Below are 12,817 nucleotides of genomic sequence, written 5' to 3'. Positions count from 1 at the left end.
TCCCCATCTGGTTCCCACTATGTCATCTGAGATGAGAAAGGGAAAGGGATGGAGAGGAGAGCAACCACGGCTAAGGGCAAGAGGAGGAGCCCACAGGGCAGAGGAGCAGGGGCGAAGGAGAGGAGTCCAGGGTGGAACCCTCGGACAGAGGGTGCAGGGGGGGGGTCTGGCCTGGGTGGGGTCCGAGGGCCGGGGTCAGAAGGCAAGGGTCAAGCCGCTGGGGATGCGGTCTGAGGGTCGGGGAACTGGGGCAAGGGTCAGGCCCCTGGGGGTGCAGTCTGAGGGTCGGGGAGCTGGGGCAAGGGTCAGGCCCCCGAGGGTGTGGTCTAAAGGTCTGGGGGCCAGGGCAGCGGGCGAGGGTCAGGCCCCTGGGGGTCGGTCTGAGGGTGACGGTCGGCCGGTGCGGACGGCGAGAGGAGGCTCCTTGCCACTTCCAACCCGCCCTGGACGGAGTCTGAGGGTCGCTTCCCACCCTATCCTGCATCCCACCCCGTCCCTGAGGTGGGTGGCGAGGGTCGAGCCTGAGTCCAGGCCTTGAGGCCTCCCTCACGTCTCCTCAGGCAAGAAGCGGCTCAGCCGACTGCGGCGGGAGAAGACATTCTAGGTCCCGAGTTACCGGAGCCGTTGGGGCCGATGATGCAGGTGAACCTCTTGAAGGGGCCTATGACCTGGCGGCCCCGCCAAGACTTAAAGTTCTCCACAAGCAGCACTTCCATACGGCCCATGGCTGCGCCCTCCGCGCCTCAGCTGCGTCCTCACACTCTGGCGGGGAAAAGCGCGGGAAGCTCCTCGTGCTGTCTCGCGAGAGGAAAGCGAGAATACCGATGAGCGCTACGCTGTTTCTTGGCAACCGGAGTTGTTTACGTTTCCAAGGAAACCGAGACTCCATGCCTCTGGCGCAGTGAGAGAAGGCCGATTGAAAGCCTCTTGGGCAAGCTCGCATCCTGCCAGACTCCTGCCCAGACTCCTAAGGAGCCAGCCTCGCTGGGCTTGAGTTTGTTTTATTTTTGTTGTCTTTTCTTTTAATCTCGCGTGTTTTTGAACCCTCTTAGAATTTATTAGCAATTCGCAGTCATGGAGGTGGCGCAGCCCAAGGACCTGCAGGAAGACTTGGTCTTGGCCAAAAGAAGATATGCGGAGCTGGGCAGGCAGAAACGGATTTTCAACGCCAGGAACAGGATGATTGGGGTGAGACCCTCCGGATCGGAAGGGAGAGGAGCCAGGAGGGAATGGCGAGGGAGGGGAGGGGTCGAGGGGGCGGGGGAAACAAGAGAGGCGAGCAGCCAGCGACAAGAGGAGATGAACCGTTAGAATGAAACTTTTGATCCAGGCACAGCTGCGGACGGCTCCAAGCTTTGCCGGGAAGAATTGTTCCACGTATCGAGTTTGCGGAGGTTGAGGGAGACCTCATAACAGACCGAAAAATGCTCCCTGTCACTTGCCAGACAAGCAAATTGAGTCCTGCAGCGGGGAGCGAGCTTGCCTGGAGTTAGTGGCCAGAGACCGGAAAGCGGTTCTCCTCTCTCTGAGCCAGACTTTCTACATTGCCAGGAATTTCCTCCAGTCCATTCAACAGACAAATGCCAGTAGAGAGAGTTCTTATTTTGTGGCAAGCCTGAGCCAGGCCTAGGAGATGAGGAATAAGGCGATCCTTGACTTTGTGAAATTGATAGACCAGCGGACGAGGCAGGCATTAAAATGGTCACATTATAATGCAGGGAAGTCAATGCTGTGTGTGTATGGGGGTGGGGGGTGGAGCACAGGGTGCCAGGGAGCACCAACTAGGGCTGGGAGGGGAAAACAGGGCTTCCCAGAGGAGGTGATGCTTAAGTAGTATTCTGAGGATGAGGACCTACTGACTAAGAAAGGAAGAAGGAAGCTTTGGGGAAAGTTAAAACAGGCTGAAGAACCAATAGAGGCACATAAGGGCATTTGGGTATAAGACGATTTGGTTTATAAAAAGATAAGTAGGATTGTTATCAACTGAATAAAATTGTCTGGCTCTTATTCTCTCCCATTGTTTTCCTTTCCCAGGGAGACACCACGGCCTGGGATGCTCAGGTTTGTGACCAGAACATAAAAGCAGCAACTGAAAAAGCGAGAGAGGAAACCTTTGGTGAGCATTCTCTAAATGGCCGTTGAGTGGTTCAGGGCTGTGTGCCTTAGACCCAGGTCACATTCCTCACGTGTGTAAAGCCTTGTCATTTTCACGCTCTTCTTCCTTTTAAAATTTCACAGTTTCTTGTGCTCAGTTAACTTAATGCACCGATTCTTCCACACTTGAAAATTAGCTATTGAATTCTATATGAGTAGGAAATATATTATGAGCAGACATGTATATTTTTCTGTTTTCTTTAAAAACTAGGTATGAAAAACCTCACACACACACATATTCTCTGCCAAAAGCTCAAGACCTTCTACCAGGGACAGCTGGTAACAGTAGACAACACACACTCTTGAGCCCATACCCCAGAGCTGACTCAGAACCAGGCCTGGTTCAAGTAACAGTGTTCTGGCTTGTGGATCAGATTCTCAAATAGTATTCATTTCTGCCCCCATCATGTCCAACAATGTCTTTTGAAGCACCATAAGGATTTTTTGAATAGAAAAAAAGGATACAAAATTATATGTACAATGGGTTATCAATTAAGTTTAAATATATAAATGTGTATAAGTTAAAAATATATTAAAATATGTTTAGAAAAAGACACAAAGGAACTATACCAAAATATGAGCAGTGGTAAATTTGGAGTGATGGCATGATGAGTGAAGTTTACTTTCTTCTTTATCAGCTCAGTTCAGTCACTCAGTCGTGTCTGGCTCTGTGACCCCCAGCCTGCAGCACACTAGGCTTCCCTGTCCTTCACTCTCTCCCAGACTTTGCTCAAACTCATGTCCATTGAGTCAGTGATGCCATCCAACCATCTCATCCTCTGTCACCCCCCCCTCTTTTGGCTCTCAATCTTTCCCAGCATCAGGGTCTTTTCTTCTTTATAGTGTTTCATATTTTCTTTTAAAATTCTAGTGTAAAAGTAATTGAAACCTGTGATAAACCATAATGGAAAAGAATATGAAGAAGAATATATATACATATATATATATATATATATGTATAACTGAATCACTTTGCTGTATAGCAGAAATTAACACAGCATGGTAAATAAATTAACTTCAATACAATTTTTTACAAAAGTAATTCAAACCTACGGGAATGATGTGACAGACATATACGGACCCACCACCAGACTAGATGTGAACGTTTTGCCAACCTGGCTTTAGATATCTTATATTAAGAATGATTTTTGAGAATTAAGTGTTACACAGAAGTAGCTAAAACTCTCCCCTATCTTACCATTTTCTTCTTCGTCCCTCCTCAGAGGTGTGATCATTCCCATGCATGTTTCTGTGCTTGTACCGTCCATGTATGTATATCCATGACAATATAAAATTTGTCCGTGTGTTTTACATTTTTACATAAAAGATGTATTGAAAGTATCCTTTTGCAACATTTAAGAAATTCAACAACCAAAAAAAAATAAAAAAGAAATTCAACAACCTATTTTGGGAATTTGTAGGTGATCTCCATACAGAATATTCATTTTAATTGCTTTATGATATTTTCTTATGTGAACTTTAACCACAGTTTCTTCATTCCTCTGCTGGTGGCTGATTTAGGTTTTTTTCAGTTTTTTAAATAATTGCAAACAATGTTCACAACTCCCCTGCACTGTGTCCCAATGCTCATGTTTCTGGTGGACCCGGAAGTGGAATTGCCGGGTCATAGCATGTGCACCTTTTCAGTTTTAGGGGATGTTGGCAAATTGCTTTCCATGGTTATAGAAGTACCGAATTACACTCTCACAAGCAGTAAATGAGAAATCTCTATGTTTCTTCATGTCCTTACTAATACCTGCTATTTTTAGCATTTTAAAATGTTTCTTCAATTCACTGGATGTTTCCCATCTTGAATGGTTGATGATCTTTTCACAAGTTTAATGATCATTCCGGTTTCTCTATAGTGATTTCCCTTTTCCCTTCCTTTGCCCCGTTTGTGCTTAGGTTGTTTGTTTTTAAGTTGATTTGTAGGTGCTTTTTTATATTCAGAATTCTAATCCTTTAATGGTTGTGTTAACCTTTGGGAGAGTTGGATGACTTTTAGAATCACTAAAAATTATTTTTTTGGGTGAATTCAAATTTCTTTCTTTCCTCTGAATCTTTCGCTAATGAATATGCTGTATCTTTTCTAGCTGCTGAAATGAGACAAAATGACAAGATCGCATGCATATCAGAAAACCGGGAAAGGAGAGATAGGAAAAATCTCTGTAAAGCTATCAGTGATTTCCAACAGAGCTTTCAGAGGCCGGAAACGCGCCGTGAATTTCACCTCTCTGACCCCCTAGCCCTTAAGAAAGATCGTCCAGCCCGGCAGTCAGATTATGATGCTTGGAATACAATATCAGGAATGCAGAAATTCATGGGAGAGGATTTAAACTTCCATCTGAGGAAGAAATTCCAAGAGGAACAAAACAGGGAATGGTCCCTGCAACAGCAAAAGGAATGGATGATTGGTCGGGAGAACCAAAAATGTGCAGGTAATAATAAAACCAAAAAGACAAGTGGGTCTCAATACTTTGTTTAACAAATCAACCCCAGTTTGTTTGTTTTTTCTTGTTTCATTTTTGTCTCTGAAGTCTCACTAACAGGCTACTGTAGCCACATGGCCAAAGAAAGAGACATCAGAACCTGTGTTTCAGGATTTGGACGCCTTTAGTCACACGTCCATCATGCAGGAAACACTTTCTGAGCTTGTGGTCTGTCAGGGCACCCATGGGATCCTGGAGCCCAGGGTGACTCAGCTCTGGTCTGGCCCTCCGTGTGCTCACAGCCTGCTGGGGAGACAGTGGGAAAGACATAGGTCTAGCCTATGTCAGTTCGTGTCCAGTAAGACACTTGGATCATCCCCCGAACCTGACCATCCCCCTCCATCAATGGGAGCTCTGTTCTTTCTGCTGCTCCGGCCCGAACCAAGTCATTGTGACTCCTTCCTCTCAGATGCCGCACGCGTTCCCACAACAAGTCATCTCAAGTTCCAACCACCATCACTACCTCCACCACTACCACTAGACTCAAAGGCCAGCACATCCCAACTGGATCACCAAAGTCACCTCTAACTGGCCTCCCAGCTTCTGCCCTTGTCTCCCTACACTCTCTTCTCAGCCCAATAGCCAGAATGATCCTGTTAAAAAGTTAAACTGCTGAGGGACTTCCCTGGTAGTCCAGTGGTTGACAATCTGACGTCCAGCACAGGGGACACAGGTTTGATCCCTGGTAGGGAAACTAAGATCCCATATGCCATGATACAACTAAGCCTGCATGGCAACTGCTGAGCCTACGAGCTCTAGAGCCTGCTTGCCACAGCGAAGATCCCATGTGCCGAGGCAAATATGTATATACGTAAAGCTGCTACTTCCCTGGTGGTACAGTGGTTTAGATTCCATGTTCCCAATGCAGGGCACATGTCTTAAATCCCTGGTTGGGGAACTAAGATCCCCCATGACTTACAGCATGGCCAGAAATAAAAAATTAAGTGGTATCCTTTGTTCAAAACCAATAGCTTCTTACTTTACTCATTAATGGTGTCTCACTTGGTAAAGAATATGCCTGCAACACGGGAGACCCAGGTTCGATCCTTGAGTCAGGAAGATCCCCTGGAGAAGGGCATGACAACCCACTCCAGTATTCTTGCCTGGAGAACTCCGTGGACAGAGGAGCCTGGCGGGCTACAGTCCATGGGGTTGCAAAGAGACACTACTGAGCGACTAACACTTACTCAATAAAAACCAAATTTACTTCAAGTACCAGCAAGGCCTTCACAGCCTGACCTTATCTCCTACTACGCTGCCCCCTGAGCCCTTCTCCCTTGGTGCCACAGATATGCGTGCTCAGTCGTGTCCGTAGACATCACCAGGCCACAGTGATGATTGCTAACACTGCCAGGCGCTTGTCTAAGAGCTTGGCTTGAATTAATCATCTTCGTCTCCCATGAGCCTTCCACCGCGTCCCCCTTCTTCTGATGGGAGCATGTTGGGGAGCAGACGCAGAAACAACGCTCTGCAGGGCACTCTGCACATCTGGGAAGGATGTGTGCCTGGGCAGGCACACAAGCTTTGACTGTATTTTTCTTCCTTTCAGAGGAGCTCTACTTGAAGACAAGGCTGCAGTTTGACGAGACAGCCAAGCATTTACAGAATCTGGAAACCGCCACCCGGAAGGCGGTTTGTGCAACTGTGAAAGAATTCAACAAGAACCAGGTGTACACCCCAGGCCTGTCTGGAGGGGGGAGACACACAGCCACCTCCCTGGGGTGCCCCAGTCTTCTCAACTCATCAGTGACAGCCATGGTTATTTATTTATTTATTTTTTTGGCCACGCCACGTGGCTTGAAGGATCTGAGTTCCCTGACCAGGGACTGAACCCAGACGATGGCAGTGAAAGCCCAGGAATCCTAACCACTAGGCCACTGGTGGACTCCCAGAATATATATATTTTTAAATCTCTGCAACAATTATCTGATCTTATTAGTCACTGTGTTCAACAGCCGTGTCAGAGAGGCACCATGAACTCGATTGATCAAGAAACAGGCTCAGAGGGAGGAACTGACTTTCTTAGAGACAGCTGAGTACTAATCTGATTTGCTTTGGCAGATTCAAACACTGGACTTCCAAATACTACAAGTCCGGTATTCAAATCAGACGTGTCCAATTACAAAGCATGCACTTCTGTAATGTAGTGAGGCTGGCCTTCTTGTGAGCACCTGCTGTGTGCGGGCACCCAGCAAAGTGCCCCGTCTGTCCAATATTAAAGGGAACTGATTTCATCCTTCTCTTGACTTGACGGAGAGATAACTGTAGCCCAGAGAGGGAAGGTGTCTCGCTGCAGGTCACACAGCGAGGGCCTGTCCCTTCTACCCATCGCCTTCATGTAAGCAGGGATTTGACCAGGAATTTATTTGTCTCGGGGGCTGAGGTTGCCGGGCAGTAGGAGCACCTTTTAGAAATCACCGCTTCCACGAATCACGTGGTTGGAGGTTCTTTGTGGCCTGCCCTGGGTGACCAGGACCACAGGGAAGGGTACACAGCCCTGTCCTGGGGGTGGGTGAGGCCAAGCCGAGGGGAGATGGCTGCCTAATGGGGGGACGCGGTTCCCTGCTTTGGCAAATCACTGCAGACAAAGACCTGCCGGGATTATGCACGTGACCAACTGGTAGCGATCCTCTGAGCCCAGCCCACTTGCCCAGCATCGCCCAGGCAGCCAGGGGTCCAGGGACCTCCCCACATCCGTACCTGACAAGTCTCCACCCACCCGCCCAGGAGCCCTGTTTAGCACATTCTTCCTTCAAGGGCCCCTTCAAGGTTTGCCAGCCTGTGCCTCAGTCCCACCAGGCTCACTTAGACAATGTGTTGAGTTGCTTGGTCATGTCTGACTCTTTGCGACCCCATGGACTGTAGCCTGCCAGGCTCCTCTGTCTGTCGGATTCTCCGGGCAAGAATCCTGGAGTGGGTTGCCATGCCCTCCTCCAGGGGATCTTCCCGGCCCCGGAATGGAACCCTGGTCTCCTGCATGGCAGGTGGAATCTTTACTGTCTGAGCCACCAGGGAAACCCCTTCAGAGCATCATCCTTAATATCTTCCCCTGCGCAGGCCCTGGAGTCAGTGGAAAGGAAAATTCAAGAGAGAAAACAAGAACAGGAGGACAACCTAGCAGAGATCTCCAACCTACTGCGCGGAGACCTGCTCTCGGAGAACCCGCAGCAGGCAGCCAGCTCCTTCGGGCCGCATCGCGTGGTGCCCGACCGCTGGAAGGGCATGAGCCAGGAGCAGCTGGAGGAGATCCGCCTGGTGCAGAAACAGCAAGTCCAGGAGAAGCTGGTGCCTGTCCGCTCCCCCCTTCCCCAAGCCCCCCAGTGTTCCCTCCACCACCACCCCCCTCCACCCGCCCCAGCCCTCAGACGTGGCTCTGTGCTCCCTCCCGCCTTCCTGAAACATCTAGTTATAGCTGCTGTCACCCTGGGCCCCAGAAGCTGCCCTCAAGGAGTCCATGTTCCATTTGTGGGGGAGGACAAGAGTGGAGTACTCCCGCAGGTGATGGATGCTGGGGAGGAGAGGAGGCTGGGGTGGGGCGTGAGGGTGCTGGGAGTGAGGGTCATCACGGGACTCAGGGCCTTGAAACAAAGGTCTGAAGGTGGGGGGAGTCACCCGGGGAGAGGATTCTCTCTGCAGGGGCGGGAACTGCAAGGACCATGGCCTTGGGGAAGGAAGGCCCGTCTTGACCGCAGCCACAGTGCGGGGGGTGGGTAGGGCTGTATTGCCTTGAGGGGCTTCTCTGGAGCCCCTATTTGCTGGCGAAATAGGAGGGTGGTCAGCAGCTGAGGGGGACGGGTCAGGGTAGGAGTTTTGCAAGAACCAAAGTGCTAAAAGGTCGTCTGGAAAGGGGAAGGGGCAAGTGGCCAGGCAGCCCCATCTCCCCTCCCTCCCCCCACTTTGAGTCCCGGTCATGAACTTGAAGTGACCCTTGTGAGTAGGGCCATGCTCGCCTATTACGGGAGAGCTGGGACTCAATGATGCTCAGGGCTTGCCTGGCAAGTGGGGCCAGGTGGGAGGCTCGGGGTGCCCAGGTGTCTGCCAGGGGGTGTCAGCTGTGGACGCTGGGCTGAATGAGGAGGAAGATAAAGACACACGGAGCTCAAGGGGCCGTGGGGGGCTGTCGAGTCCGAGGACTGGCAGTCACAGTGTGGGGGAACCCCGTGGGAACGAGGGTGTGGAGAGAGAGGGGCAGGTCCTCACTGCGGTGGACGGGACTCCAAGGTGAGACTCGGAAGGGTGGTGGTATTGGCAACGACAGGGTGAAGGCAGAGGTTCCCAGAGCAGGCTGTCTGGACCAGCCGCACCTAGGAACTCGAGAGCGATGGAGATTCTGAGGCCCTCGCCAGGCCTGCTGAATCGGAAACACTCAGCAAGTGCCCCCTGCCCGCCAGGGCTTCTGATCCCCGCTGGAGTTCGAGGACCATGGGCATCATTTGCCCCCTGGAGGGAATGGCTGAGAGATTGGAAGGGGGTCTTTGGAGAAGAGGCAGAATCACTGGGAGGCAGGGAAAGGGTCATCTCTGAGGATGTCGAAATGACGCGAAATCACTACAGGAGAGAGATTTGGAGATGTTCTCAGACCTGCAGAGGATGGGCGAGGCTCCCACGGGGTCCGCAGATGACAGCCACGCTTGGTGTGATGCTGTGGTCGGTGTGAGCTCCCCAGCAGATGGGTGCGGGGAGGGGCGGTGGCCTGGACCAGGAGATGGGGAGCAGGTCGGGCAGCTCGCCTTGGGAGGGGATACAGACGGCAGCCAGGGGGTGAGGCAGGGGAGTCAGCCCAAAGTGGGAGGAGCCTGAGGCTGGCATCAGGATGCAGGGGACATGGCCACCTTCGCCAGGCCCGGCTCTGCCCTTCACAACGGTAGTTCAGCCCAACTGCCTGGCAAGGAAGTTCGGCCATCTGTCCCGAAAGCAGCACTTTTGGTCTGATTTTCAGTCTCTGTAGAAACTTACTTAATAAGCTAGAGAAACATAAAAGAAGAAAAAATCCCACGTGAAATCTCACACCTAGAAGACCCCTCTCCCATCCCCCCTACATGTCTTCTGGTATCCTGTCCCTCCCGGCTCCTCTTCTATACAAGGACATAATTTGGGAAGTTGAGATCACGCTAAGAATACTCTGTCTCTTAGTGTGGGCTTCTATGTCCCCATATTGTTCCCAATTCTTTTGTTTTTTTAACTAGAGCACAGCCAGGCATTTTTTTTCCTAATTATTTTATTTATTTGGCTGCGTTGGGTCTTAGCTGTGGCATGCAGGGTCTTTATTGCACCATGTGAACTCACTTGTGGCAGGTGGGATCTTAGTTCCCCTATCGGGGATTGAACCCGGATTGGGGTCTCGGAGCCTTAGCCACCGGACCACCAGGGCAGTCCCCTCTGAGGCTCTCCTGCTGGGGGACGGGCGGTGGTGAGTCGCCGCTCCTCTCTGCAGAGGCTCCAGGAGGAAGAGCGCCAGCGAGACATGGACTGGGACCGGCGGAGGATTCAGAAGGCTCGCGCCGCTTTGTTGTTTGAGCGGCAGCAGCGGCGCCAGCAGCGTGGCCTGCGAAGGGCCCTGGACTGCAGCAACCTCAGCCTGGCCAGGGAGCAGCTTCTGCAGTGAGTGCCGGGCGGCGGGGGGCGGGGCCTGGGGGGCGCGGGGAGGTGGGGGGAGGGTTGGGGAGGGGGCTGGGAACAGGTCAAGGCCAAGGGCGGGGGCAGGAGGGCCCTGGGAGCACCGTCGAGGGCACCAGGCCTGGGGAAAGGGGAGGTGAGAGCTGGTGTCGTGCAGGGCCCACGGAGCAACCTGGCTCACCTTCCCTGAAGCCTTCCCGCCCACAGGCTCAGGACCCTTGGGGTATCTTTCACGAGGTCCCACCCCCGCCCCCCAACCGTAGCGGCAGCGGGTGGGGCTCTGGCACAGTCACTCAGGAAAGAGGAGCCGGGAGAAGGCTCAGAGCTAGGAAGCCAGAAATCAAGTGCTAGGAAACCATCGGTCCCCACGCAGGCCAGGGAGGGACGGAGACTCCCCTGTGCCCACATTCCGTAGACACCCCTCCCTGGACAGTCCTCACCTGGGCGCCGGCAAAGCCCAGCGGGCCCGGACACAGGTGCCGGTGACGGAGTTCGCGGAGGGCCCCGGGAGCCCCAGGGGAGCACTCCGGGTGGGCTTCTGGGAGGCGGCATGTGGCTCAGACACAGGGGACGACGGTGCCAGCTGCCCACCGCAGGGAGGGCCCGCCGGGCAGAGGGAGGGGCTCCTGAGCTGCCGAGAAGAAGCAGTCTCTTCTTCCCTATGGACAAGCCCCAGGAGTAGTTCAGACTTCCAGGTGCAGAAAATGTCAAATGCAGATCAGTAGGTGAACCTGTCCGGAGAAGGCAATGGCACCCCACTCCAGTACTCTTGCCTGGAAAATCCCATGAATGGAGGAGCCTGGTAGGCTGCAGTCCATGGGGTCACGAAGAGTCGGACCTGACTGGGCGACTTCACTTTCACTTTTCACTTTTATGCGTTGGAGAAGGAAATGGCAACCCACTCCAGTGTTCTTGCCTGGAGAATCCCAGGGACGGGGTCGCACAGAGTCAGACACGACTGAAGTGACTTAGCAGTAGCAGTAGCAGGTGAACCTGTCACTAAAAACACATTATTTATTTAACTTTTAAATCTATCTATTCTTCAAGCTCTGGCTTGAACTCAGAGGGGACCCACAGGTATTTTTTTCCAATCAGATGTCTGTGGACTGGTGGCTCCATCTTTGGGGGCCTCAATGAGGAGAATTAAGGGATCATCTCACAGAAATCAAATGGGAGGAGCAAGCGTCTTTACAATCACGGAATTCTAAGATGTCCCACATCTCGCACGCACAGGTCCCTAGGCTAACCAGCCAGTTCAGTTCAGTTCAGTCGCTCAGTCGTATCCCACTCTTAGCGACCCCTTGGACTGCAGCACGCCAGGCTAACCAATCAGCAGCGACGAAACGCCCCTTCTTCCCCTTGAGCGCATAGTGCTGGGATGGATTGTGTCTCCTGGGGATAAGACACCAATAAAAAGTAGAACATTTAGGAAGTCAGGCATTTGCTGATTTCTTTTTCTCCTTGTTTCGTTATCAGGAAAAAACATATGAAGGAACTCTGTACCAATCACGCCACTGAAGATTATTTCACACAGTTTAATACAGGAAGTCGATAAGGAAAAATTCACCTTCCTTTCCTCTGAACCATTTCTGTATAAAGCGCAGTTATCTTGAAGAGTCATAGCTGTTAAAAAAAAAAAATGCACCCTTTGGTCCAGAAGTACCATTTGAACTGGATTTTTCCATTGTAGACAAAGCTTGATTAAACCTCTTCCTGTATTTCTATGAGGAGGATTCCTGTCCACTCAACTCCGCTCCGACCGTCTCCAGAGCACCTCTGGGTGCTGTGGACCCAGGGATGAAGGCCTGCAAGTTAGACTCTCGGTTCAAGTCTGGAGACACAGGTTCCATCCCTGGGTCGGGAAGATCTCCTGGAGGAGGGCATGGCAGCCCACACTCACAGGCATCATTTTATTTATTTATTTTAAAGAGTGTCATGTTTGTTTATTTCTTTTTATTTTGATTTTGTTTATTTGACTGCACTGGGTCTTAGCTGCAGCGTGTGGGGTCCTCAGTCTTCATTGCAGCACACAGGAGCCTTTAGTTTCGGCGTGCAGACTCTCATCTGTTTCCCTGAAAAGGGCCGGAACCCAGCCCCACGAGCTGGGAGCACAGAGTCTTCACCCCCGGACCTCCCAGGAAGTCCCCACAGGAATCATTTTACCTGCTTCACATGGAGTGGACTAATTGCTCCCTCAGCAGCCGGGGGTGGGTGTTCACATTACTCACAGTCTTCAGGTGAAAAGCCTGAGCTTTTCACACATTAAGTGACTTCCCCGAGGTCACGCTGACGGAAATTGGTGGACCTGGGGTCGAACTCTGAGAAATCTGGCTCTCAAGCACTTCTCTCTCCTGGCTCCCATGCGTGTGTGCTCCGTCACCTCAGTCGTGTCCGACTCATTGTGACCCCGTGGACTGTAGCCAGCAGGCTCCTCTGTCCATGGCATTCTCCAGGCCAGAATACTGGAGTGGGCTGCCATGCCCTCCTCCAGGAGATCTTCCCGACCCAGGGATGGAACCTGTGTCTCCAGCATTGCAGGAGGATCCTTTACCCACCAA

The 12,817-nt window shown here is 51.8% G+C and overlaps 2 protein-coding genes across 2 annotated transcripts in view; one reads left to right on the top strand and one right to left on the bottom strand.

The window, feature by feature from the left end:
* The window catches only part of SMC1B (structural maintenance of chromosomes 1B), a 73,055-nt gene extending 72,302 nt beyond the window's left edge, over positions 1 to 753 (bottom strand). Inside the window, exon 1 of the mRNA XM_043440724.1 lies at positions 617 to 753. Within this exon, the coding sequence (XP_043296659.1) occupies positions 617 to 725 (109 nt within the window). The 5' untranslated portion in view covers positions 726 to 753. The remainder of the gene's footprint in view (positions 1 to 616) is intronic.
* A 118-nt stretch (positions 754 to 871) lies between these two features.
* RIBC2 (RIB43A domain with coiled-coils 2) lies at positions 872 to 11,918 on the top strand. The gene is made up of 7 exons (XM_043440722.1): positions 872 to 1,188; positions 2,035 to 2,116; positions 4,248 to 4,592; positions 6,193 to 6,311; positions 7,701 to 7,928; positions 10,078 to 10,244; positions 11,736 to 11,918. Exons 1-7 carry the CDS (start codon positions 1,075 to 1,077, stop codon positions 11,812 to 11,814), a joined length of 1,134 nt encoding a protein of 377 aa, XP_043296657.1. The 5' UTR covers positions 872 to 1,074; the 3' UTR covers positions 11,815 to 11,918.
* Positions 11,919 to 12,817: the final 899 nt, after the last annotated feature.

This window comes from Cervus canadensis, chromosome 21 (genome assembly GCF_019320065.1).
Source record: "Cervus canadensis isolate Bull #8, Minnesota chromosome 21, ASM1932006v1, whole genome shotgun sequence".
In the NCBI taxonomy this organism is placed as follows: domain Eukaryota; kingdom Metazoa; phylum Chordata; class Mammalia; order Artiodactyla; family Cervidae; genus Cervus; species Cervus canadensis.
Note: the sequence above shows the minus strand (reverse complement) of the source record. Positions and strands in the feature narration are given on the sequence as shown.

Excerpts from the sequence above, each read along its gene's own strand:
- RIBC2 (XM_043440722.1), top strand. The coding sequence starts at position 1,075 with ATGGAGGTGGCGCAGCCCAAGGACCTGCAGGAAGACTTGGTCTTGGCC. Across the intron at positions 7,929-10,077 it reads AGCAAGTCCAGGAGAAGCTG|AGGCTCCAGGAGGAAGAGCG; the intron begins GTGCCTGTCCGC and ends TCCTCTCTGCAG. Across the intron at positions 10,245-11,735 it reads GCCAGGGAGCAGCTTCTGCA|GAAAAAACATATGAAGGAAC; the intron begins GTGAGTGCCGGG and ends TTTCGTTATCAG.